This window comes from Fringilla coelebs (assembly GCF_963513975.1).
Source record: "Fringilla coelebs genome assembly, chromosome: 3".
In the NCBI taxonomy this organism is placed as follows: Eukaryota; Metazoa; Chordata; class Aves; order Passeriformes; family Fringillidae; genus Fringilla; species Fringilla coelebs.
Genome location: NC_140030.1, coordinates 109,686,010 through 109,712,341, shown reverse-complemented (window position 1 = coordinate 109,712,341; position 26,332 = coordinate 109,686,010). Strand labels below are relative to the sequence as shown.

The following is a 26,332-nucleotide window of genomic DNA, read 5'->3' as shown; positions in this document are numbered from 1 at the left end:
CAGCGGGGATCCCGCTCCCATTCCCGCAGCCGTCCTTTGAGTTAATCTCCCGAAGGAATCCCGCTCTGGGAACAGCCCGAGGGCCGCGGCTGCGCGGGTCCCGCCCGCCGGGAGGAGCCGCTCATCCCCGATCCCGCCGGATCCCGCATCCCGCATCCTGCGCGCGCCCCGCCCCGCGCACGCGCCCGCCGCGCTCCCGGTGCCGCGGCGGAGGAGGAGGAAGAGGAGGAGGAGGAGGAGGAGGAAGGAGAGCGGGGAAAGCGGGAGCGATGGACAGCGCCGGCAAGGAGCGGGAGGCCGTGCAGCTCATGGCGGAGGCCGAGAAGCGGGTCAAGGGCTCGCACTCCTTCCTGCGGGGGCTCTTCGGGTGAGCGGCCCCGCGTCCCCCCCGCCCGGATCCCCCTTCCCACCTCCTGCTCCCCCCTTCCATCTCCTGCATCTCCCCCCGCTTCCTCGGCTCTGGATCCCCCTCTCCAGCTCTTGCCCCCCTTCACATCCCCATTCCCAGCTCCTGAATCACTCCCTGAGCCCCTGGTCCCCCTCCCATCTCCTGCATCCCTCCCTTCCCCATCTCCTGCATCCGCCCCCTTCCCTGTTTCCTGCCCCCCTTTCCCATCTCCTCCATCCTCCCCTTGCCGACCTCTTCCCCCTTTTTCCTGACTCCTGCCCCCCAATGTGGATTAGCGTCTTCCTTATCCCTGCCAGAGCAGGGAGGGGGGGGCGCACGGAGCGCTCCCATCCCGATCCCATCCCGGATTCCCTGGAGCAGCCCCTCCTGGCCATCCATGGCCACGGGGATGTGACGGGCGCGCTCGGCCTCTGCGGCTGCTGTCCCCTCCCCGCGTCCGGCCCCGCCAGCATCCCGGCCTTATCCCGGGGGAATCATCTCCCGGCATCCCCGGGATTCGCCCGGGCACGGATGGGCTCTCCCGAAATCCCGGGGAACCCCGGCCCCCCGGGGCTGCGGCCGGCGTTATCCCGGAAAATGGCAGAGCGTCCTTTTCCCTGGGCCTGGCTGCTCCGGGCTCGCTGTGCCTGGAAACGGGCTGGGCTCGGCCACCTCAGTCCTGCTTTTCTTTCGTTTTTTAAGGAAAGAACAATCCCGGAGCAATGCTCTGTGCAGGCCGGGAGGTTTTTATCCATCAGCCCGGAAAAATCGGCTGCGGCTGCCCTAAAATCCACAAGTTTTAAATAGAAATTCCTCTCTGGCCTCCGGCAGATTAATCAGTCAGGGCCTGCTCCAGGAGCGTAATCCGGGTGGCAAATTCCTGAAAATCCTTGGAGGGAACAGGCAGAGATTTTGAGAGAAGAATTTTTAATTTTCAGGGCTAAAAACAGATGGAGGGAAAAAAAAAGAGGAAGGAAAGGTGGGGGGGTGGGGGTGACTCGGCTCTTGGCATCTTCCCTGCAGATGGGATGTCCAGGTCTCCCAGTGCCGGCCAAATGCCTTCTTCCCACTTGGGCTCTTCCTGGAATTGCTCCATCACCTTGCACAGGAGCTGTTATTCCTTTATTTCTAATTTTTTGGGTTTAAAAGGCTGGGACCTGCCCTGTTCCAGAGGCCTCTCCGAGAGTAGCATTCCTCGGTGCCGCCTCCATTGGCTTTGGCTCGTGCCAGAGGTGCCTTCCAAGGGCAAGGAGGGATCCAAAAATCCCTCCTGTGCTTCCAAACCGACTGTGCTCAGCTGCCAGACGGAGAGAGCGAGGGGAGAAAAGTGCCAGAATTCCCAGGGGATGGAAAAGAAAATGGAATAATCCCTGTTGTGAGGTTGATTGAAGAGCAGTGTGGATGTGGCACTTGGGGACATGGATTTTGGGGGAATGTTGGATTCATGGGCTCAAGGGATTTTCCAACCTTAAGGATTCTGGGATTCCTTTTATTTCTGTGGGAGCAGAGCTCGATCCCACCTGGCTCCTGTCAGGGAGTTATGGAGAGCAAGCAGATTCCCCCAGATCCTCTTTTTTTCTCCAGGGTTTCCATGAAAAATCTACATTTCCTTACCAACAATGTAACCTTTGGCATCTCGGAATTCCGGGAGAGCCCCCAAATCCAGCATTCCCCTTTCAGTGTTCTCACATGGGGAGCGGGATCAGCCTCACAGAGCCTGGAGAGGCCAAGATTCCCAATTCCCAATCCCAGTTTTGGCTCTGGAGCCGTCCCCTCCCTGCCTGGCCTCAGGAGCATTCCTGCTGCATTCCAGGGGGAACACCCGTGTGGAGGAGGCCTGTGAGATGTACACCAGGGCTGCCAACATGTTCAAGATCGCCAAAAACTGGAGTGGTGAGTCCAAATCCTGGGATCTGAGGGGGCGTGGGTGATCCCAGAGCGCCCAAACATCTTCCTGTGAATTATTCCATGGGGAATGGGCTCTGTGTCCACGCAATTCCTGTTTAAATACTGGGAGAGTGGACAAAGGGAGTGAGCTGAAGGATCTTGGAGGAATTTTAAGATGCCAGCTGGTGATCCTGCTTGGGAAGCCCTCATCCCTGAGTCTCCCTGGGTCCTGGAAGCAGCGCATTCCCACTCACTCACGGGGTTGACGGGATGGGTATTCCCTCTTTTCCAGCGGCAGGAAATGCCTTTTGCCAGGCAGCCAAGCTGCACATGCAGCTCCAGAGCAAGCACGACTCAGCCACCAGCTTTGTGGACGCTGGGAATGCCTACAAAAAAGCAGATCCGCAAGGTAAGGCAGCGGAACCCGGCAGTGGGATGCGGGATTGCTCCCAGCCAAAGGCTCGCTGCTGGCACGGCCGCATTCCTGCTTTTCCAGGAGGTGCTTTGGGATGATGCAGGAGGTCAGCGCTATCCTGGCGTCTCCTCTTGGTGGTTTTTTTGGGATTTGGGATGCTGCAGGGTGTTGGGAATTTTGGCAGCTTCCATCCTGGTTTGGCTTGGCTTTAGGGAATGGCTTCCTGAGGAATGGCTTCAGGCAGTCACTGGGCTGGATTGCAGGAGGAGCCTTGCCGTGTTCCCGAGGCTTTCCCCGGTCCTGGCCTTTGTTGGGATGAGAATAAAGGATCTGGGATTCTTTCAGCCAGGCTGTGATTTTTGGGAAGGTCTCCAATCCACTTTTCCCTAGCTAGCTCTGGAAGCAAATCCCCCATCTCCCACCAGCATTATCCCAGCAGCCATGGGAACAAACTCAGGGTGGATAACACCCTTTGGGAGTGGTGAAACTCCCAGATTCCCTGGAAAACAGCCACGTTTTGGAGTTGATCCCTTGGCATTTGCTCCACTGGGGGATGCAAACAGCAAACTCGGGGTTGGGTCATCCTGGTGTTTGTTCCCTTTGGGAATTGCTGGGGGTGCTGGGGCAGAGGTCATTCCAGAGCCTGCTGTGCAGGCAGATATTCCCAGGAGCAGGTGCCGGGTGGGCTCTGGGGGCGGGACGTGGCTGACGCTGTTGTCTCTCACACACGCTGCAGAGGCCATCAACTGCTTAAACGCAGCCATCGATATCTACACGGACATGGTAAGGCCCCGCTCCCGGGAACGCCGCGCGGCTTCCCGGGAACGCCGCGCCTCATCCCGCTCCCCTCCCGTCCCCAGGGCCGCTTCACCATCGCCGCCAAGCACCACATCACCATCGCCGAGATCTACGAGGCCGAGCTGGTGGACATCGAGAAGGTGAGGGGGCCTTGGTGACATCGTCAGGGACGTCACTGGCGGCCCTGGCACGGCTTTCCCGGAAAACCTGTGGTTGCCACATCCCTGGAAGTGTCCAGGGCCAAGCTGGAGCAGCCTGGGATGGTGGGAGTTGTTCCCCCCAGTGGACGGGGATCACCTTTGAGGGCCCTTCCAGCCCAAACCGTTCGGGGATTTCCTTGCCCTGAGCTCAAGAATTCCCTTCTCCCATCCAGCACCAGAATTCCTGGTGTAAGTGCAGTCCAGCCCTGAACTGGAGTTGGTGTTTTTCCCAGCCTGGAGGCTTTCATGGAGCAATCCCAAGTCTCTGGTGTGTCCCTGTGCCAGCAGCACTGGCTGAACACTCCAGTGAGAATCCACCTCGGTGTTTCCCACTGGAAAAGCTCTTTGGGAGTGTCACGAGCCATTTTAGTCACTTTTAATTCCCCCTTCAGCACTGCTTCCCTTGTTCCCACTTCCAAACTCCCTGAGCAGGAATCCCACTGCAGATCTCTGCTGCGATTTTGCAGGACAAAACTGGATGGGATTTAGGGGTTATTTTCCAGGCAAGGATTTCCCTCCTTGGCTCCACTCCATTGGATCCCATCTCTCTCCCTGAATGTTGGTGCTGTTCCCTGGGATGGTGCTTCATCCCGGGATGACTGATCCCACATTTCTGTCCCCAGGCCATTGCACACTACGAGCAGGCTGCGGATTACTACAAGGGAGAGGAATCCAACAGGCAAGTCCTTGGGATCAGTGGGAAGGGCTGGAACAGGGATCCATCCCAGACACTCCCACAACCAGCACACTTCTAATTTGGGCTGTTCCAAGAGAATTCTTCTAAATCCCAGCTGTGGGTTGCCGCTTCTCTCTCTGGGAAGGGGTGCTGGGGCGTGGGCTGGTGAATTCCTGGGATTCAGGGCCTGATTTTTGGGATGTGGTTGCAGCTCAGCCAACAAGTGTCTGCTGAAGGTGGCGGCCTACGCGGCGCAGCTGGAGCAGTACCAGAAAGCCATCGAGATCTACGAGCAGGTCAGGAGCCACATCCCATGGGAATAGCACTTCTTCCCAAGGAAGAGGGCTCAGGGGTTTGCAAACTGCCTGAATCAGGGAATTGTTTAGGCTGGAAAAGCTCTCTGAGGTCAGAGTCCCGCTGTTCCCCCCGCATGGCCAAGTGTCCCCATGTGCCACATCCATGTTTCAGTGTTTACAGGAAAAGGTTGGGAGAAATCCGTAAAAATTCCCCTTTGAATGTATTTACAACTCCCTTTGGCAGAAAATTCCCTCGTGGATTTATCAACTCTGCCTTCTGTTGGACATTTACCTGCAAATACCAACAGGGCTGCTTGGTGCTTCCAGAGGGTTAATCCTGGAGCAGCTTTTTCCCAAATGGATTTTTTTCCATTTCCTCATCAACCAAGGATCAGCCTGGTGGGATCTAACTTCCCTTGGGATGAGTTCAAAACCCCCCTGCTTCCTAACAGCTTTTTGGCATTTTTTCCATGCCTTTTATTCCCAGCCCTCTGGCTCAGGGCGGAATATGAATTGGTTTCATCCAGGCTTTCCTTTCCTGCCCCTTTTTTCCATGTTTTTTTGTCCAGGTGGGAACAAACACGATGGATAACCCTTTGCTCAAGTACAGCGCCAAAGAATATTTCTTCAAAGCTGCCCTGTGCCACTTCATCGTGGATGAGCTGAATGCCAAGGTCAGTTATCCCAGAATTCCCAATTCCTCCTCACCAGCTCAGCCAGCTGGGAGAAGCTCAGTGGGCTCACAGCTATTACCCCAAAATCCCTGATCCCTCCTCAGCAGTGCCTGGAATTCTTGATGTGCCACTGGATTCTTAGTGGATACTTTCCCAAGTTTGAGGATGGGAAGGCAAATCCTGGGGAAAAAATAGGAATGGTGTGTGAAGGGATCTTTCTTCTCTTCCAGCTTGCGCTGGAGAAATACGAAGAAATGTTCCCGGCTTTCACAGATTCCCGGGAATGCAAGCTATTGAAAGTGAGTAACCAGGAGGATTTCCCACTTTTCCAGGGGTTTTCTCCTTTATCCCAGCATTTTAGAGGACATCAGCCTCACTTTTCTCTGGGTTTGGCCCAGAGCCCTGTTTGTGGTGGGTGCTTTTCATGGTCTCTGTTCCCTGGGATGAGGTGCCAGAGTGGGAACATGCAGGAATAGAGCATTCCCTAATTTTCCTGGTGTTTTCCCAGAAACTGCTGGAAGCTCATGAGGAGCAGAACAGCGAGGCCTACACCGAGGCTGTGAGTACCCATGGGTTCACTTGGGAATGCTGCTTCTTCCTTCTCTTTTTTGGGATGCCTGTGCCCTGTTCAGTGTTTGGGAACCTGCAGAGAGGGGCCAGGGACAGCTGCTCCAGCAAGGTCCCAGCTTCCTCCTTTGACATTCCTGGGTTTTCATGGAGAGTTCAGATCCTGCCTGGGTTTGCTCTGGCTCCCTTGGTGTTTGACAGGAGCTTAAAGAGCTCAGGTTGGGTTTGGAGAGACTTTTCTCTGGACCGTGGCCCTGTGCCTTTTCCCTTTTTTCCTTGTTTATTTTTTTTCCCCTCCATTCCCTTTTTTTTTCCTCTGCTTTCCCTCTTTTTCCCCCCACTTCTCCTTTTTTTTTGCCCTTCCTCCTTTTCAGCCCCTTCCCTTTTTCCCTCTCCCCTCTTTCTTTCTCTTCTTCCTTTCTAGTCCCCGTTTTTCCTTTCCCCTCCTTTTTCCTTTCCCTTTCCTTCCTTCCTGTTTTTCCCTTTCCCTTGTTTTTTCCCCACTTTCCCCTTGCATTTTTCCCCCCTTTCTCCTTGTTTTTTTCCCCTCTTGTTCCCCCCTCCTTTCCCCTTGGTTTCTTTCTTCCCCTTTCCCTTTCTCCTCTTCCTCTTTTACTCTTCTTCCCCTTTATCCTCTCTTCCCCTTTTCCACCCTTCCATTTTTCCCCTCTTCCCCTTGTTTTGCTTTTGCCCTTGTTTCACCTTTGCCCTTGCTTCCCCTTTGCCCTTGCTTCCCCTTTTTTCCCTTATTTTCTCCTCCCTTTCCCCTTTTTTCCTTTTCCCCTTGTTTTTCCCCCCTTTCCCTTTATTGTCCTTCTTTGCATCCCCCCTCCCTTTTCTCTTCTTTTTCCCTCCCCTTTATTCCCAGGACGAGCCCCTGTCTGCCACCTCCCTCCCATCCCCGCCGCATTCCCGCCTCATCCCCTTTCCCGCTCCCTGATCCACGTTTTTGCCGGTGCTAGGTGAAGGAATTCGACTCCATCTCGCGGCTGGATCAGTGGCTCACCACGATGCTGCTGCGCATCAAGAAAACCATCCAGGGCGAGGGCGACGGCGACCTCAAGTGACGCCCGCGGGCCCTTCCCGCCTCCAGCCGAGGACTTTTCGGGAATTCCCGACCCAATCCCGCGCTTTCTTTCGTCGCTTCCCACTCCCATGGCTCACTGTGTTTCTTTAGCCCCCGCTCTGTGGTGACGCTCCGGGCGGATGCCAGGCGAGAGAAGCCCTTGGAGCGGGATTCCTCCTTCTCCTCCTGGGGTTTGGTCCCGCCCATCCCGGTGCCTGCACTCGCAGCTCCCGGTTTTCCTGCTGTTCCGTTGATTCCAGCATGTAAATATTCCATCCAGGCCAGCACAGTACCAATAAGCGCTTCCAGCCCGTTGTGTTCCCATTTTCCTGTTCTCAAGTGTTGGATACACTTGGATTTGGGCATCTGGAAGTGGTGCTAGGCAGAGGCTTTGGGAATTGGGAATATCCTGCACACCCCCACCACGCCATAGGCATTCCAGGAGCCTAGGATCGGTGTCAGCTCTAGGTCCTGGGTGGTTTCCATCTTTCTTGGATTGATTTTCCACTTTAGTTTGTGGTGCATCCCATCCCTCCACTTCCAAATAATTCCACCTGAGGAAGGATCTATTTCTGTACCTCACCCTCTGCGTGTGCCGGGCACAATCCCTAAATTCTGACCCGTCAGCTGCACGCGGGTGTGGATCCCACAGGAGCCTTGTTGGAATTTCGGTGGCAGGGGGGCAGTTTGCTTGGGAAAAGTTGAAAAATTCCTGCAGGAATTGATGGGCGTGTTGTTAAGGAGAGAGGATTGAGCTGCCTGGTTTTTCCAGGATGCATTGGAGGTGCCGGGAGCTAGTGCAATTTGTCACTCTTTGGGAAGAGTGAAGTCATTAATTAAGGGCTGTTCTGGAGGCTCCAGGCAGCCCCAGCCCCTCTTTCCTCTGGAAGAAGTCACGTTGGAATGTTGGGCTTTGGACAGAGCTTGGCTCGTTGGGCTCTAAAGTTCTGAAAACCAAAAATCCTGATCCATGCCAAATTCTCCATGGTTTGGTGTTTTCCCACCCTTCCTGATCTCTGTTTCCCACAGGTCCTTGTGTTCATCCCAAATATCCCAACCAGATGGAAAAGCTCTGGCCTGGGAGGCAGCAGGGGGGTAATCCCCAGCTCCAGGCTTGGAAGCACAGAGTTCATCCATTCCCACCCTTAGGAATGGCTTTATCAGGCGTCCAGCACTGTGGGAGCCGGGATGAGGGGAAGCACAGCTTGGGAGGCTCCACTTTTCCCGGTGTTTTTTCGGTTCTGTTGCCGTTCCCTGTGTCGGTGTTGTAGGACAGGAGGAGCAGGAGGGCTGTTACTCCATCCCTACACCTGGTAGTTGTGTGTGAGTAGCTCCAGCATGTCCTCTGCTGTATCCATGGTGAATTGTGACGGTTCCCAGGTGACAATTCTGCCACTCCCGCTGTATTCCCGCCCCACCTCCATCACTCTTGGAAAACTTATTCAAGGAAATGGCCTTAGCAAGAATATCATGTTTGGTGTGACTCTGTACATGAATAAAGTGAAAATCATGGATGGAAGGAGGGAAAAGTGGTTCTTCTGGAAAACTCAAAAGGCTGGAGAATGGTGGGAGGATGGAAGCTGGGAGGGGGTGTGATGCCTTCAATTCCTGTTTGGAATCAGGGAATGGTATGGGTGGGAAGGGACCTTAAAGCTCATCCTGGTCCAGGGACACCTTCCACTATCCTGGCTTGCTCCAAGCCCCGTGAATACTTCCAGGGATGGGGCAGCCACAGATTCTCTGGGAAAACTCTTTCAGGGCCCCTCCCCATCCTCCCAGGGAAGAATTCCTTCCCAATAACCTGCCTGAATTCCCCAATTCCCCCTCTGTCACTGGGAAGCCATTCCCTCCCTCTTGTCCTGTCACTATAGTTCCTGATGAAGAATCCCTCCCACTTTTCCTTGCAGGCCCCTTCTGAGGTTTCCAGGGAACCCTATCTTCTCCAGGTGAGCTTTCCAAGCCTGTCAATATCCCAAAGTGTCCCACTGGATATAACTGAGTCACTGGGAGGTCTCCATATTCCATATTTTAATAGGAACAGCTCAAACAAGTAACTCACTTCCGTATGTTCACAGAGTACAAAACATTCCCCGGCTCCAGGTCCAAGTGCTCAGCCCTTAAATATATCTACAATCCCTTTCCTTCCATTGGGAATAACTGAGCTCCAGCAGGAATAAATATCTCAAATATAACCTCTTGGAAACGTCCTCTGGTACAAAAAAATCCCTTTTTTCTAGCTTAGAATTCCATGGGAACCTCTCCGCCATCCCTTTATCCCAAAAAATAGCTCTGTGCCACAGGTTGGGGGGGGGGGGTGGGGTGGGTGTCTTTATTGCTGCTGGATCTCACCAGGCTGGATTGTGCTTACCTTTCCCAAAGTTCTGCTCAGAGCTTCAGCTGAGGAACTGCTGTGGGAATACTACAAGAACAGGCAAAGAAATGGGAAAAAAATGGAAAAAGCTGTGGGTTTTTACACTGGGAAGCCCATCCCAAGGCTTGAAGCCTTAAACCATAGCACAGTGAGCTGCTGTTGTGAAAAAACAGGAGGCAGCCCAGATGGAACAACACTCCAAGGCTCCTTCCCTGCCCAGGGGAAATCCCACAAATCCTATTCCACTAAAATGGAGCAGGAAAAGCCTCTGAACTGAGCCCCTTCCAGCACAGCTCCTTTTCACAGACTTTCTTCTAGGAGATGTTCTGTTCTCCTAAGCGCCCAATTCCATGGGAGCTGGAGCAGCTGGAAGGTGAGAAGTGACAGGATCCAAGCGCCAGACTGCTCCAGTTTCCCTGCAATTGTAAAACCAAGGAAGTAGCACTTGGCTGCCACCTGCCCCTTTTTGCTGCTCAGAGACTCCAAACTCCTGGAATGAAACTCCCAAGCTGCTCCCACTCTTTGGGATCTTTGGCAAAAGCAGAGAGAAACCAACATTTCCTGAAAAGCAAATTTAGCCAGACTTCTCCTGGATGAAATTCCACTGGGGAAAACGCAGCGAATGTCATAGAGAAACATCAGTTCTCCTGATTGTCCATGTGGCATTGAATTCCCTGGAAAACAAACCTGCACCACCAAGGTACCTGAGCCACCCCCTGAATTCCTAGGGGTTCAACTCCCACAAATTCCCTGGTGTGGTGCCACCCGGCCCAACCATCAGGAGATGGAGCTGGGGAAGGAATTTCCAGAGGAAAGCTGGAAACCCACTCCTTCCCAGCTTCCCACCACCAGCCTCCCTCAGGCCAAGGACTGTACAAGGGGTGCAGCCTAAGGAGCAGGAGGCAATCCCGAATTATTCCATGTTCACCAGGGCATGGAGCTGGGGCTGCCCAGAGTCCGTCTGCGTGTGGAGCACGGTGAGTTCTCCCAGCAGGGACTCCTGTGCTCCAGAGGCCTTACAGTCCGTGCTGGAATTCCCGCTTCCCGGGACTGCTGCCAGGCTCTGGTAGGGGCTGTTCTCTGGGAAGGACAGCAGCTTTTCTGGGATTTTGGGGGACACCTCGTATTCCTCATCAGGAAGCTCCGTTTTGTGCCCCTCGTCATTCTTTGCGGCTCCTTCCACGATGACGAGGAAGGACTTCCAGGGGGTATTTTTATCATGGATCTGCAAAGGAATAACCAGGAGAGAGAAGGTTGGATACGGGATGACAAGGAAAAGTTTGGATCAAGCTTGTATTTGATGTTGGTAGAAAAGGTTTATGGAGTCATGGAATGGTTTGGGTTGGAAGACTGGACCGTAAAGATGATCCAGTTCCACTCCCTGCCACGCACAGGAACACCTTCCCCCATCTCAGGCTGCTCCAAGCCCCGTCCAACCTGGTTTTTAACAATTCCAGGAACCCAGCACCCACAGGTTTCCTGGGACAACCGTGCCAGGGCCTTCCCAGCGTCCCAGGGAGCAATTCCTTGCCGCCAGCCCAGCTGGCTGCGGGAGGGAGCGTACCGAGGTGTGCCGGCGCAGCGTGGACTTGTCGGTGAAGGTCCTGCCGCAGGCGTTGCACATGAAGGGCTTCTCGCCGGTGTGGATGCGGTGGTGCCGCTGCAGCGCGTTCAGCTGCGTGAACTGCTTCCCACACTGGTCACAGCAGTACGGCCGCTCCCCTGGGAATGCGGCATGGGAGACAGGCTGGGAACGCGGGCAGAGCAGAGCTGCTGTGCCTCGGGAGTGCCCAGCAAGCCCTGGCTGACAGGGAATGGTCAGGGAAAACATCCTGCTGGTGCAAATGTCACACTGCGACCCGTCTGGAGGCAGCGAGCTCCTCCCAGCCCCGTAAAGATGTGCTGCCGCTCTGGTTTTCCATGGATTTGCCATTAGAGACTCAAGTCCTGCCCATAATCCAAGTATTCCTCCCCCTTATTCACTCTTCTCTGAGCAAGAACCCCTGAGCCACTCCCCTGAGCCTCGGGATCACTCTGAAGACACCACAAACTCCCTGTTTGGAGAGATATCCCATTTTCCTCCTTCCCTGGATAAACCTTCAGAGCTATACCAGAGCTCTCCATCACCAGTGATCCTCAGCCTGTGGAGGCATTCCAGGGAATTGCCGTCACTCTAGACTAGTGGAGAACATGAGACATCAAGCAGTGCACACGGGGGAAAACCTGGCTGAGAATTCCTTGCTGGAATATTGCAGTGGTGAGGAGGGTGTGTATCCAAGAAAAGGAGCACATCCTACCTGTGTATCCAAGAAAAGGGACACATCCTACCTGTGTGGACTTTGATGTGCTGGTACAGGGAATTCCTCTGGGCAAAGGTCCGGAGGCAAACCTCGCATTTGAAGGGCTTGGATCCCGTGTGGATCCGGTTGTGGTGTTTCAAGTACTCCTTGGAGGCAAAGCTCTTCCCACAAGTTTCACACATGAAAGGCCTTTCTCCTAAAAAAGGGGGAAAAGGAGGGTTAAACCAGCAGAGCTCTGGGGATGCTCTTAAATATCCCACAGAAACTCCGGAGCGTGTCCTCCCTGTGAGGACATTTCAAGGTCACCCAGTTCCAAACCATTCCATGGGCAGGGACACCTTCCCTTGTCCCAGGGTGCTCCAAGCCATTCCCAGCCTGGCCTGGAACAATTCCAGGGATGGGGAATCCACAGCTTCTTTAGGAAAACTGTTCCAGGGCCTCACCACTCTCACAGGGAGGAATTTCTTCCCAAAATCCAATTTAAATCAACCCTCCCTCAGCTTCAAATCACAGGATATCCTTGGGAACCTTCCTCAGGAAAATCCCACCTAAGAGACAACCATATCTCGTTTTATCCATAAAAATGCGGACAAAAAGCATTTTCTGAAGGCAGCATTTTCCCTGGAATGTTTGGGATTGGATTTTCCCAGTTTTCCAGCCTCACCTGTGTGGCAGCGCCTGTGGTAGATGAGCATGTGGTTCTGGGTGAAGCGGGCCCCACACTCATCACACACAAAGGGCTTCTCCCCCGTGTGGATCCTGCAAGGAAAAAGGAATGTTGGAACTCCAGGATGAGCCTTTCCCTCGTTCCCATTGATCCTTACTGCTGGGTAAACACCCACATCCAAAAATGTCACAGTCAAAGGGAATTTTTCAAGGTGAAATGCAGCCAAATTCAGAAAATTCTCTCCAGGTTGTGGTGCCAAATCCTTTGGGATGTGAGGGAAAGCTTCTCAGGGGGTTGGGATGGCTGCTTTTTCTGGAGAGATACATCCATGTGGCAAAATATATCCCCAAGGATGAGAAATCCCCACCACCGGCTGCCACCACAACCAAATTAAGGCAGCGTTGAGTTTCCAGCGTCCAAAATTCCTGAAAGGCCTCTGGGAACAGAAAAAAATCAGTTTTAAACCCTCAGAGAGGATTTTTTTCCCTCATAAAAATGTCTCTGGACGAAGACAGATAAAATAAGTGATAAAATCAGGTCAAACTCCTCAGAGAAGATCTTACTCTGATAAAATGTCTCTGTCATGAGACAAGGTAAAATGACTGATAAGATCAGGTTCAAGCCCCTCAGAGTTAATTTCTGCCCTGAAAAAAACACCTTCAGAAAAATAAAACTGATAAAATCAGGCTCAACCCCTCAGAGAGGATTTTTTGCCCTGATCAAAATGTCTGCTCTGAGACACATGCAACAACTGATAAAATCAGGTTTAATTTCAGGGTAAAAAATGATTTTTACCCTTATAAAAACACCCTGGGACAGATAAAATAGCTGAGAAAATCAGGTTAACCCCCTCAGAGATGATTTTTGCCCTCCTGAAAAGGGCTCTGCCCCGAGGCAGATAAAAAAAGGGATACAATTAGGCTAAACCCCTCAGAATCTACTTCTGCCCGGATAAAAATGCCCTCAGAAAGATAAAATGGATAAAATCAGGTTAAAACCCCTCAGGGATGATTTTTCCCTTATCAAAATGCCCTGAGGTAGATAAAATACTGACAAAATCAGGTTAAAACCCCTCAGAGGTGATTTTTTTCCCTGGGACAGATAAAACCCAGCTCCGTGTGGGTGACATCGGCAACGCGCCACCTCCTCCTGTTCCCAGATCCATTGTTTTCCATACTTCGCCCCCAAATCCGTCATTTTCCTATTGAAAACCCTGCCAAATGCTTCCCAAATATTTCCACACTTGTCTTTGTATTGAGCCTAAGGATGTGCTGGAGGAATCCCACCTGGATTTCACCGCAGCACAGGCCTGGCCCATGTGGGATATGAGGAGAAAACAGGGATTTGGGAAGCCTGAGAGAGAAAACAGGGACTGGGGAGGCTCTGAGGGCTGCACCCCATATGAAATACAGGATTTGGGAGGCCCTGAAAGAGAAAACAGGGATCTGGGAGGCCCTGAGGCCTACATGAAAACAGGGATTTGGGAGACCCTGAGGGCTGAATCTTGTATCAGGAGAGAAGAGGGATTTGAGAGGCCCTGAAAGAAAAAACAAGGATTGGTGCACCCCACATGAAAACAGGGATTTGGGACATCCCAAGGGCTGCACCCTACATAAAAACAGGGATCTGGGAGGCCCTGAGGACTGGACCCTGGCTGAGGAGAAAACAGGGATTAGGGAGGCTCTGAAGGCTGCAACCTATATGAGTTAAAAACAGGGATTTCGGAGATCCTGAGGGCTGGATGCTGTATCAGGAGAAAACAGGGATTTGGGAGGCCCTGAGGCCTGCCCCCCACATGAAAACAGGGATTTGGGAGGCCCTGAAAGAGAAAACAGGGAACTGGGAGTCCCTGAAAAAGAAAACAGGGATTTGGGAGGCTCTGAAGGCTGCACCCCATAGGAAGAGAAAACAGGGATTTGTGAGGCCCTAAGAGCTGCACCCACACAAGGAGAAAACAGGGATTGGGGAGGCCCTGAGGACTGCACCCTATATGAGGAGAAAACAGGGATTTGGGAGGCCCTGAGGACTGGAGTGCCTATGAGGAGAAAACAGGGATTTGTGAGGCCCTGAGGACTGGAGTGCCTATGAGGAGAAAACAGGGATTTGTGAGGCCCTGATGGCGGCACCCACACAAGGAGAAAACAGGGACTGGGTAGCCCCTGAGGGCTGCACCCCATAGGAAGAAAAAACAGGGATTTGTGAGGCCCTGAGGACTGCGCCCCATATAAGGAGAAAACAGGGATTCGGGAGGCCCTGAGAGCGGGACCCCACATGAGGAGAAAACAGGGATTGGAGAGGCCCTGAGGGCGGCCCCTCGGGCGCGGGGAGAGCGGCTCCTACCTCATGTGCGTCTTCAGCGCCGAGGGCTGGGAGAACTTGGCCTGGCACTCGGGGCAGCCGTAGGGCTTGTGCCCCGTGTGCGTCCTCTCGTGCAGCCGCAGCGCCGTCCTGGAGCTGAGCCCCTTGCCGCACTGGTGGCACTGGTGGCGCTCGCCGCCGCCCTCGTGCACCTGCAGCACGTGCCTCTTGACGTCCTTCTTCCTCTTGAAGCGCTTGGCGCAGAGCTCGCAGGGGAAGCGGCGCTCGCTGCTGTGCACGTGCCGCTGGTGGCTGCGCAGGTTGCAGCGGTTGGCGAAGGTCTGCGCGCACGTCTCGCAGCGGAACTCCAGCGCCGAGGCGATCCCGTGGCTCTGCTGGATGTGCTTCAGGAAGCTCTTCTCGTACAGGAACTCCTTCTGGCACGTGCCGCACTTGAAGGCGCCGCCGCGCTTCTTTCTGTCCTCCCCCTCGCCCTTGGCGGGGTTCTCCGGGGAGGCCGCCCCCTCGGGTTTGCCGGAGTTCTCCTCCTGCTCCCGCTCTCCCTCCTCGCCCTTGGGCTGCTTTTCCTCCTCGGCATTCCGCTGCTGCTCCCGCAGCCTCCGGGTGTACTTTTTCTTGGGGATCTCCACGAACACCTTCCTGCCGGCCAGCCGCCCGCTCGCCCTGCGGATCTTGGCGTAAGGAGCCTTCAGCACTTCCTTCTTTTTGTCCGTCTTCTCCTTGGACTTGGCAGCCGGCCCCTCGGGAGACGCTCCGCGGCCGGGCGCGGCGCCGGAACAATCCGGAGAGTCCCGCTCGGCCTTGGCTGCGGGCACGGCGCCGGGGCGGGCGGCGCCCTCCTCCTCGGAATTCTGCGACTCCGAGAAGTTCTGCAGCTCCAGCAGCACGGACTCCAGCATCTGCTTCTTCAGCTGGAAGCAAGTCTCGGAGAGATCCAGGCACTTGAGCTTCTCGGCGATCTCCAGCATGCGCTGCACCCTGTCCTCCTCCACCTCCACGCGCGCCGTGTAGACGAACTCCAGGAAGGAGGCGAAATCCGCCACCTGCACCTCGTTGAGGAAGACGTTGCTGTGGGGGCCGTCCACGGGCTCCTCGTTGAGGAAAACCTCCTTGAAGAACTTGCTGGTGGCGGCCAGCACGGCCTTGTGCGCCGGGAACTCGGCGCGGACGCCCTGGTACTCCACGCTGACCGTCACGTCGCACAGGTGGCCCAGCAGCCGCAGCTGCTGCATCTCGTTCAGCAGGTTGATGGGAGAGGACTTGGATTCCAGCAGGACGGGGTTGCTTTCCATCTTCCTCCTGCCTGCCAACGAGAGCCCCGCGTCAGCCGGCGGGATTCCCTGTTGGAGTTTCAGGAATCGCTGGGGTTGGGAAGAGCTTCGAGGTCGTTCAATCCGACCTCGGAGCGATCTGCAGCTCCTGAGGAAAACCACGGAGTGAATCTGAGCTTCAGTCCCAACCCCAGTTTTCCATGAAACCCTTTGGGATAGGTAGGGATGGAGCAAACAGAGCTGGTACCTGGAACTAAGGAATGATTCCTGGCCTCACCAGGCAATAATAAAAGGAAGGCAAGATTAAGCAAAAGTTCACTGCTGTCCTAAAAACCCACCTGAAAATGCCTTCCACGTAAAATTCCAAGCTCTTATGTGATGGATAATTGTTCTCACACACTGGAAATCCCCAAAGCGATGGGAGTTCCTCAAAATGGACTCACAACCTGCACATTTGGGAGGCCCATTTCCAATCGGGCCCTATTTTTGGGAATGTTTGAAGCTGTTCCAAAGCTTGTAAAAAGAGTGGAAGTTTCACGGTGTTTTCCCAAATCTCTAACCCCAGAACAAACCAGATTTCTATGGATTTAAAGGTGCTCTGAGGAACCTGTTGAGTCTAACCCTGCTCCTACTGGAATCTGAGGAATTTCCTTCCATGTCCTGGGAATTACGTGATGTCTCACCCAGTGCTTTATAAACAATCAGTGACACCAAAGTGCCACTTTTTTTACCCCAGTAAAATGATTTTTAACTACTTCTCGTGTTATTTCACAACTACTCCTCTAAATCCATTTGGGCACTGTCCATTTCTCAGGAACACCTCCCCTTCCAGAAGCAAAACTGACTGGGAAGAGGCAAAAAGCTCCAGCCCAAAGGGGAATGGGGAGAGGATTCCCAGGTGTCTGCTGCTGAAGTCACCGAGAACCCCAGAGCGCCTACTTCCAACTCCGTTTGCACAGGATCCTGGATCACATGGGAATGCTGGGGTGGGGGAAAAGACGAGGGGGGGGAAAGCGGAGAGGAGAGGGGGAAACAAGGAGGGGAAGGGGTGGAGAAGAAAAGGGAAGGGAAAAGAAGGGGGAAAAAGAGGAGGGGAAGAAAGGGGAGGAGATGGAGGGAACAAGGGGGAAAGAGGGGAGAAGAAGAAGGCGGGCGGAGCCAGCCCGCCCTGGCCCCCGCACTCACGGCTGCCGGCCCGTTCCCGGTTTGTTCCCGGCCCGTTCCCGGCCACTGCTCCCGCTCAGCCCCGGGCGCGGCCGGAAGCGCTGACGCGCCACGACCCCGGCGGAGGCGCGCCGGAAGTGACGTCACGCGGCGCGCCTGGTGTTGCTTGGCAACGCGGCCTACCCCGCCCGCGGTTTTGGCATTCCCAAATCCCGGCGTTTTCCCCTGGGAAATCCGGGCGAATGAAGGAGGGACGGGCTGGGCGCCACTTGCAGCTTTATTAAAGGAGGAATTGGTGATTTACAGCGGCGGCACCGCGCTGTGTTTGTACAAACACACACCCCGCCCTGCCCATTCCCAACGGGATGCTCCCACAGCTTTGGGGGAAAAACAAACCTCTGGACAGATGCAAACATTGCGGTGGAATAAATACCCTCATGAGGAATTACCCCTTTACCACCAGCAGTGCAGCTCCCGAGGCAGCTGCAGCGACCATTGGGAATGATTCCCTGCATTCCAAAGGACAACTCCCACCATTCTGCCTCTGACCACCCATTTTTGGGTCTAAACCTGACTTTAGAAGTACAAAAGGGAGGGGTCAGTGTCCCCAGTGTCCCCAAGCCCAGGTGTCAACTGTGCTGCCGCTGCTTTAGCACTTCCTGGTTTATAAAAGTTTCCCGTGGCCAACCGACCAAATTTCCGGCACGGGATCTCCTCCCGGATGCGCTTCCGCTAACGTCTCTATTTTGGACCAGTTGTGGTCTTTCTTCTGGGTGAGGTCGATCAAGAAGCTTCTCCAGTGAGCATTCCGGTCATGGATCTGGGGAAAAAAAAAAGGGAGGGGGACAGGAAAACAATTAGACCTGATTTTTAACTGCCAAATGTTTAACTTCACCCAGAGCTAAATCCAACAATCCTGGGACAACTCCATGATCCTGCGCTCCAAGTCTCAACTCAAACACAAACAAGGTTCTTTTGCCAAATCCGTGCTGAATTTCTGGCTCTGCTGCCATGGAACACTTCCAAAATCAGCTGGAATTTCAGCACACGGGCAAAATATTGACTTGGAGCTGGACGGGAACCTCCTGTTCTGTCTGTGCTGTCACTTCCAGGACCTGGAGGTCTCTGGGAAGAGCCGAGCTCAGCGTTTTCCAGCGGAATGCTGGGAATGTGTGAATTCCCGCTAATGCACAGCACAGGGTTGTATAAACTGTGGTGTTAAAGCATTGGAGACTCTGCACTTAACCCATAAAAAAAAATATCTAAAAATCCCGAGTCCTTCCTCTAACGCTTCCATGGAACCTTTTAGCGGAAAAATCTCGGAGATGACCACCATCGGCAAGCGCTGTACCCAGTCCCTCCCAGCGACGGTGACTCTTCCCCTGGGGCTGGGAGGTGACAGGACTGGCAGCCCGCAGCGGGAGCTGCCATGCCGCTGGAGGAAAACCCCATGAAATCCAGGAGAAGGTGGCGGCTTTAGGATGGCAGTGTTAAGATGGCGGTGTTAAGATGGCGGCTTTAAGATGGTGGCGTTAAGATGGCGGCGTTAAGATGGCAGCGTTAAGATGGTGGTGTTAAGATGGCGGCGCTAAAATGGCGGCATTAAAGATGGCGGCGCTAAGATGGCGGCTCCCCACCCTGCCCTGAAACTCATCCCCATCACGGCCCCGCGATTCCCGCTGCCAGGGCGGCCCTGCGAGGCGGCAGTGAGGACGGGGGGATGCCGTACCGCCGCGTGCCGGCGCAGGGTGGACATGTCGGTGAAGGTCCTGTCGCAGGCGCGGCACTTGTAGGGCTTCTCGCCAGTGTGGATGCGCTGGTGGCGCCGCAGGGCGCCCTGCTGCGTGAAGGCCTTGCCACACTGCTCGCAGAAGTAGGGACGGGTCTCTGGGAGCGACAGCGACAGCAAAGAGTTAGGGGCACTTGGGACACTTCCCTGGAAGTGCCCAAGGAGCAACCCGGGAGAGTGGAAGCAGGTGGAATGAGATGAACCCTAAGGTCCCTTCCAATCCCAACCATTCCGTGGTAAATATTTCCCAATACCTGCCAAGGGTACCCTACTCCTTCCTCTTCTCCAAATTCTATCAGCTGCATGATCCAGGCCTCAGTTTTCTAGGATACCACGCAACGCTCCCACGAGCCAGGGTCAGGATGAGCCCTGCTTCCCAACGGAATTTCCATCCTTGGAGGTGTCCAAGGAATGCCTGGACGTGGCACTCAGTGGGGACTGGGCACAGCTTGGACTCGATGACCTGGGAGCTCTCTTCCATCCTCAGTGATTCTGGGATCCCCTAATTCAGCAATGGGCTGGAACATCCGCACCCACACTGGGAAGTACCGCAAAGCCACCATTCCTTTTCCCAGCCCTGGAATTACCTGCATGGACGTTGCTGTGCTGGGCCAGGGAGGCCCTGAGTCCGAAGGCTTTCCCACAAACCTCGCAGCTGTAGGGTTTGGCTCCCAGGTGACAGCGCTTGTGGCACTTGAGGTACTCGTTGGTGGCAAAGTGCTTCCCGCACACGTCACACCGGAACAGCCGCTCTCCTGCGGGAACAGAAACCGGACGCTGGGAATTCTCCCAGGGGAATTTTGTCCTTCAGAGTCAGTCTGCAAATCACAGAAGCCAGGCTGGAAAAGACCTCCAAGGTCATCGAGTCCAAACCGTGCCCAATCCCCACCTCGGCAACCAGTGCCACATCCAGCTGTCCCCTGAGCACATCCAGGCATGGGGACTCCATCCCATTCCAATCCCTGATAACCCTTTCCGTGAAGGAATTCTTCCTGATATCCAACCTGAACCTCCCCTGGCACCACTATGAGGACATTCCTCTTGGGAGCAGAGCCCAAATTCCACCTGGCTCCTCTCAGGGAATTGTGGAAAGCAACAAAATCCCTCCAGAGTCTCCTTTCCTCCAGGCTAAAAGTCCTTCTATCCCTATGAATTCCTTCCTGGTACTTGGATACTCTTCCATGAGTCCAAAAAAAAAAAAGGGGGGGGGGGCATTTATTTCATATTTCAGCAATAAAACAGGAAAGGCATGGGAAAACCACCTGGAATATTGAATTCCCACCTGTGTGTGTCCTTTTGTGGCCGGTGAGTTTTCCTTTGTCGGCAAAGGAAGCACCACAGTCCTCACAAATGTAGGGCTTCTCCCCAGTGTGGGATCTAATGGAGAGAAAACACCAAAGATCAGTATTAATTAGGTCTTGATCCCAAAAATACTGGATTTGAAACGATGCTTGGGTTTTAAATGTAGTGGGAAAAGGAAATTCTACTCCCTCAGAAAACCGAGTGTTTCCAGCTGCTACGCTCCAGGAGTAAAACTTCCATTTAAAATTTACCTTTTAAAATTAAAATTTCCCATTTAAAATTTACCTTTTCATCGCTTTCAGGCCCTAAAAAATCCATCTTTTTTTCCCAGACAGCTCAGAGCATGGGAAAGGAGAAAAAAGGGAAAGTACCAGAAAATGACACAGAATCAGAAAAATCTGAGCGTAATCTTAACTTATTCCAACCCAAACAGGATGACGTCCGAAATTATTCCTGATTTTGATCTGTCAGGACAAAGGATTATCATCAATCTTGCTCGGAGAAAGATGGGAAATTCCATGGGATGATTCACCCTCTCCTGGGAAAGGGCACATCCACACAGACACCACCAGGGAGCAACTCATCCCATCAAGCTCCAGCTGAGTGGCGCAGATTTGGAGTTGCACGTGGAGATGAAATCCCATGGCAATTCCTTGCTCTGAGAGCGAGCACAGCTCAGGATCTGTTTCTCCAGGATCCCTGACTCACTCTTCATCACTGAGGGCCTTTGTGGGATTTCAGAGCCTGTCCCAAATGACGGATATTCCCTGCAAGTTTGGACAGGGTATCCATGTCGAAATCCCAACCATGGGAAACGCAACGTGGAGCCAAAGCCTTTGTGTAAGGGAATTAATCACGGATCCCACTGAACCCGATACCCCCGCGTTCCCGCTCTAAGGGGCAAGGAATGTGCGTGGCTGGAATCTGACCTGGTGTGGATCTTGAGCTGGGAAGGCTGAGCAAACCTGGAGTGACACACGCCACACTCGTAGGGCTTCTCTCCAGTGTGTGTGCGCATGTGGAACACCAGCGCCGTGCGGGAGCTCAGGATCTTGCCGCACACGGAGCACAGCGGCCGCTTGGCCCTGCCCTCGTGCTTCCGCATGGAGTGAGTCCTCACATCCCGCTTCCTCTTGAAGGTGGCCTGGCAGAGGCTGCAGGAGAACCTCCTCTCCTCGCTGTGCACGCAGGCGCGGTGCTCCTTCCAGCTGGTGTAGCTGGCGAAGGCCTTGCTGCACACCTCGCAGCGGTACACCTTGCCAGGCAGGCTCTGGTGTACGTCCCGGCAGTGATCCACGTATTTTTTCCGGGAAACAAACTGCTCCTGGCACTTGTCGCACTGGATCACGTAGATGGATTTCTTGTTGGCCACACTTTTACTGGCCTTCTTTAGTTTAAACCCTGGTTCAGATTCTTTGCTGTCCTTCTCTGTTGAGGCTTCATCCTCCTCCTCCTCCTCCTCAGAACATGCCTCGTCATCCCTGCTTCCTTCAATTTCCGAGTATCCCGTGTTATAATCTCCCTGCTCCTCACCCTTCACATCCATTCCACCTTCATCTTCATTCCCTCCTTCAGCTTCCTGGGATTCCTCTTGCTCCTTGTTCCTTTCTGCTTCAGCAACGGATGAATTCCCAGCATCTTCCTCACACCCTGAGGTTTCCGGTGTCCCATCCCAAGTCCCTCCGTTGGGATCTCTGTCACGGCTCGTGGGGTTTGGGCCATGTGTGGGTGGAACCACCATCCAATAGACAGGCAGGAGTTTCCTCTCTTGCCCAGACTCATGGATTTTCCTGTTAAAAATGGAGGACAACTTCCATTAAATTTAATTGAAACTTATTAATTGTTTAATTGTTCCAATTCAGGCCTTGGGGGAAGAGTCCTTTCCTTTGAATTGCTCCTTGCACCATTTAAGAAATTCCCAGCATATTTGGAAAGCCTGAAAATAGGGATATTTTGGGAAGAGTCGGACAAGATAATTAAAATTAAAATGCCTCAGTTCATTAAGATCTGCATTTTTCACCTGACCAGGAATGTAGGATGAACTTTTCCTCCCAGGCCATGGATTTAAACCAAGGGAAATAGAGATTAAATGCCCAGATAGAGACACAAAATTCCTACTTAAAACCCCAAATCTGAGGATTCCAAAGAAATCTGGTTGCACAAGTCCCCCTTAATCCAATGGGAAATTCCCTCAATTGCCCGTCTAGGAGACCTCAATCCAGTCATCCGCACTGCAAGGCCAAGTGAGAAATCCCTATTTCAACACGCTTCGAGTCAGACCCAAGGAACTCTGGAAGTGAGGCAGGGAGGACTCCAGGAACGATTTATCCCGGAATCCCAAGGAAGCGCGTTCCCGGGAATGCCGTACCTGAGGTGGGAGGTGTAGGCAGCCCTGTGGGCGAAGCTGGCGGGGCAGCGCTGGCAGCGGTAGGGCCCGTCCCCGGCGTGTGTCCCGATGTGCACGGCCCGGCCGCACTCGGAGCTGATGGCCTTGTCACAGTAGGGACACGCCTGGGATTCCCGCTTCCGCTCCTGCCCCCTGCAGAGGGAATGGCCATCCTTGCTTTCCAGGCCGGTGATATCCACACCCAGTCTGGCTGGGGAATGGGGCTTGCTGCACTTGGGCAGCTTTGCCGGCCTGGATTTTGGAGCTGGAAAAGCTGTGGCCTCCTGCTCCAGGCCTCCTGCTTGGCTTTCAATGAGCTCATAGCCTGGCAGCAGCTCCTTATGTTTCTGCCTGTCCCAAAGTTTCCTCTGCATGGGAATTGCCATGACTTGGGAAGAGTTCCTGGGGTTCTCCTCTTGCTGGATACAAGGCCACTGCGATCCCCTATTTTCATCCCTCTGCCCTTTCAGGTGGAGGCTCAAATCCAAGCCCTTCCTGCCCTCTGCCTTCACTTCCTCACAGATATCAAGCAAATCCTTGCATTCCAGCCTTTCTGCTATTTCCTTCATCCTCTGGAGTTTGCCCGCCTCGATCTCCACCTCTGCCGTGTACACGAACTCCAGGAAGGAGGTGAACTCCTCGGTGTAGATGTCCTGCAGAGTCACCGTGCACTTCTGGGTGTCCAGCATCTCCTGGTGCAGGAAAAGCCCCTTAAAGTAGTTGCTGGAAGCTGCCAGGACGGCTTTATGAGCCAGGAATTCCTCCTGAATTCCCAGGTGTTGGGTGAGGACTGTCACGTCGCAGAGGTGCCCCAGCCGGTACAGGGAATGCAGAGCCCTCAGGAGATTGGGAGCAGCAACCTTGGACTTCATCAGGATTTTCTTCTCCATCCTGCCAGAAGAAACAGAGAAGTGTTGGAATGATTTTTCCTATCTTTCCATTCAAGTATGGCCGGGAAAGCCCAGTGGAATTCCATGCCCTAATTCCTTGTTCACCCTTCACAGGTGGAACTGTAAAAACCACTGAGACTGGAAAAGACCTCCAACCTTCGATGGAGCACCACCACCGGAACCAAACCATCTCCCAGGAGCAGGAAATTGAGGGAATATGGGCAAAAAGAGTGCTTCCTAAATTCAGTTGGAAAAGGATTGCGGACATCCAGATTCCTGCTGGGTAATTCCCACAGCCAGCAGGGATCTCTGCAACACTCCCAACCCAACACCTGCCAACTATTCCCACGTGGAGACACAACCACAGCACACTGGAAGCAGTGCAGATCCCGAGGTTCAGCTCCAAAATCCACAGGAGCTTCCAGCCCATCTGCTGCCTCCGTGTTTTCCAGCAGGAAATCCTGGTTTGTGTGCAGTGCTTAGAGAAATCAATGAGAGCAGCACGTGCTAATTTCCTGCTGCTCCTTTGCGAGATTCCCATCTGCGATAAGATCCCGATCCACGCTCCCACGGGAGCTCCTCTAACACCAGGATCTGACATGGAGCCCGATGGGAGAGATAAATTCCAAGATCATCTCCAAGTTCAGCTGCTTCTGGATTAAACCCCCCAGCAACTGAAGCATCCTTCCACAAATCCATCAATTCCCACCATTTTTTCCTTCCGAAAAAACCCTGATATTTGTATTTTATGTTCCCATTTGGAAGCTGATCTTTAGTTTTCCAAAGTGCTGCCGAATCCTTGAGCCTCCAAAACACTCACTCCAAGGACTTAAACAAAATCCCCATTTCCCTCTCATTTGTTTGTAACTTCTTTCCAGTTTTTTCCCTGGCAGTTCGAGAATAAAAACTTTAAAAATGTGCACACGTGCGCAAGATTTGCAGAAAGCATCATTAATCCAAGAGATTATTTGCAAAGACACTTTAATTGCATCAGAACCGATGCAAAACTCAAACCGTATTTCAATTCAGTTACGGAGTTCCTGATGAGGAACTGGAATCAGTGCAACTGGAATTGGTACAATTCCTTTAAAAAATAAAGTCAAACAGTGGCCTGAATCTCCAGGAAAATATTTATATTTGTATATTTTTAAAATCTCCATTTACCTGCTGGAAAAATTTCTATATTATCCACCTGAAAAATCTCAATTTATGCTGTAGAGCATCTTTATTTATTGTTCAGGATCAATCTCCCTCCAATCTCCATCTATCCTCCAGGAAAATCCCTGGAGGAAAAAAAAAAAAAATCTCAATTTGTGCTCCAGAAAATTTCCATTCTCTCTCCAGCAAACTGCCGGCCCAATTCCTCTAAAAGCCCTAAAGTTTGGGGTTTTTTTTGAAGCACGGAGCTCTCGGATTTTCCCCGGACCGCGTTACCTTCGGGACGCCCCTGGCTCCTCCCCCGGGAATGCGAGGCTGGCCCGGCACCGCCGCTCACCGTCCTCCGGGAATGCCGCCGCGCTGCCCGGCTCCTCGTGCCACGGGCACAGCCGGGATCATCTTCTGCGTTGTGAATGCAGCCACTAGATTTTGATCCGGAGATGTCTGGGAAGCGCTGCGAGGAAAACGGACACAGGGAATGTTTATCCCGGCGCTCGCCATCAGCGGGAGGCTCAGCGCTGCGGGACGCGAGGGGTCACCTGTGCGCTTCCGGAGGCGGCAGCAGCCGGGAATCGCCTCCCGCCCGGCAGCGCCAGCTCACATCGCTCCCGCCGCTCCCGGGCGTGATTCCCGGCGCTGCCGGGCTCCATCCCGAGGGTCCCTGCCGGCCCCGGCCCGCCCTTACCCCGCCGCCGCCGCCTCCGCCGGGTGCCGCCCGAAAGCGCCATGGCGGCCATGGCGGCCTCAGCGCCGCCGCCATGTTGGGTGAGGGCAGGGCCTTCCCTCAGAACGGGAGAAAAACCTTTAAAGCGAGCCTCAAATCCACCCCAATCCTCCCCCACTAAAAGAAACATTCCCAAAACCACCCGTTGTGGAAATAATGTGTTTTCACGCTTTCAAAAAGGCGGGTTTTATGAGGTTAAATGACCTCAGTGATGCGCGTCCTCAGTTTGCTGGGGCAGCTCCTCAGGCTCTTCCAGTGAAGATACTGAGATATAATATTAATTTTAATATTTGCAAAACGCTAGTCATAAAGTACACATTTTTCACAGTGCCAGAGTTCAGAGAGGTGTTTATATATACCACTATAAAGCTCTGAACTTCAGCGGGGTAAATCTGGGATTAGGACAAATCAGGGTTTCCCTGTTTCTTCCCACTGGTGATCCCATATTCCTGTCTGTTATCACATAAAATAATATCAAGGTGGATTACCAAGCACTTCCAATTTTTTTTTCCAAGATAAATTCCTCTTTTGAAGCATTTTTTCACCACTTAAACGCAGGTTTTAGTCTTTGCATTTTAACAGCTTGTAAAAATGCTGGATGACTGTAATTCCCTGAGGAAATGTAAAACAAATTCCTTCATAAAAAAATAAATCAGGAAAGGCAGACATCTGTGTTATCCACGTTTCCAATCCTGATTATTTTGTTTGCAGCCAGGGAATGTTTCTATTGTCCAGACACAGCTCTCGGAGCGGGAAGAACGAGCGGCAATATGAGTGATCCGTGTTGAAAATGTCAGGATAATATTCCTGTATCTTCGCACGAGGGAGTGGTGTTTGCTTTTCCTTTATCGGAAAACTGGTGTGCTCGGCAGCTCTCACCCAGAGGAGTTGGGGAGCTCCCGGCCAATTTAGCCTGAATTCCATGAGGATGGAGGGAATTTCTGCATACACTGCTGGCTTCTGTCCGTGTGTCTCACATCCCAGGAGGGATTTTCCCAAGGCTGGATTTCGCTCTGCTCTTTGC

At 53.3% G+C, this 26,332-nt stretch overlaps 3 protein-coding genes across 7 annotated transcripts; 1 reads left to right on the top strand and 2 right to left on the bottom strand.

Annotated features, from left to right (window-relative positions):
• LOC311151845 (beta-soluble NSF attachment protein) lies at positions 1 to 8,480 on the top strand. The gene is made up of 11 exons (XM_084202545.1): positions 1 to 367; positions 2,202 to 2,281; positions 2,568 to 2,684; positions 3,427 to 3,473; positions 3,551 to 3,628; positions 4,312 to 4,367; positions 4,576 to 4,660; positions 5,230 to 5,334; positions 5,565 to 5,633; positions 5,843 to 5,893; positions 6,864 to 8,480. The coding sequence occupies exons 1-11, from the start codon at positions 270 to 272 to the stop codon at positions 6,966 to 6,968; spliced, it is 891 nt and encodes a 296-aa protein (XP_084058671.1). The 5' UTR covers positions 1 to 269; the 3' UTR covers positions 6,969 to 8,480.
• Positions 8,481 to 9,013: 533 nt separating this feature from the next.
• On the bottom strand, positions 9,014 to 17,555 carry GZF1 (GDNF inducible zinc finger protein 1; the record flags this gene model as incomplete). The annotated part of the gene is made up of 7 exons (XM_084202673.1): positions 9,014 to 10,563; positions 10,903 to 11,060; positions 11,667 to 11,834; positions 12,303 to 12,397; positions 14,646 to 16,043; positions 17,081 to 17,160; positions 17,517 to 17,555. The coding sequence occupies 7 exons, from the start codon at positions 17,553 to 17,555 to the stop codon at positions 10,252 to 10,254; spliced, it is 2,250 nt and encodes a 749-aa protein (XP_084058799.1). The 3' UTR covers positions 9,014 to 10,251.
• LOC311152495 (GDNF-inducible zinc finger protein 1-like) lies at positions 17,367 to 25,342 on the bottom strand. Of its 5 annotated transcripts, none has more exons than XM_084203650.1 (8): positions 25,270 to 25,342; positions 24,922 to 25,038; positions 22,519 to 23,427; positions 21,080 to 21,940; positions 20,131 to 20,225; positions 19,436 to 19,603; positions 18,789 to 18,946; positions 17,367 to 17,879 (listed from the first exon to the last, which is right to left on the bottom strand). In XM_084203650.1, exons 2-8 carry the CDS (start codon positions 24,981 to 24,983, stop codon positions 17,724 to 17,726), a joined length of 2,409 nt encoding a protein of 802 aa, XP_084059776.1. In that variant the 5' UTR covers positions 24,984 to 25,038; positions 25,270 to 25,342; the 3' UTR covers positions 17,367 to 17,723. The 5 variants fall into 5 exon arrangements, with proteins under 5 accessions (XP_084059776.1, XP_084059778.1, XP_084059775.1 ...); XM_084203652.1 differs by having other exon boundaries at positions 24,861 to 25,038; positions 25,270 to 25,293; XM_084203649.1 differs by lacking the exon at positions 25,270 to 25,342 and adding an exon at positions 25,124 to 25,259.
• Positions 25,343 to 26,332: the final 990 nt, after the last annotated feature.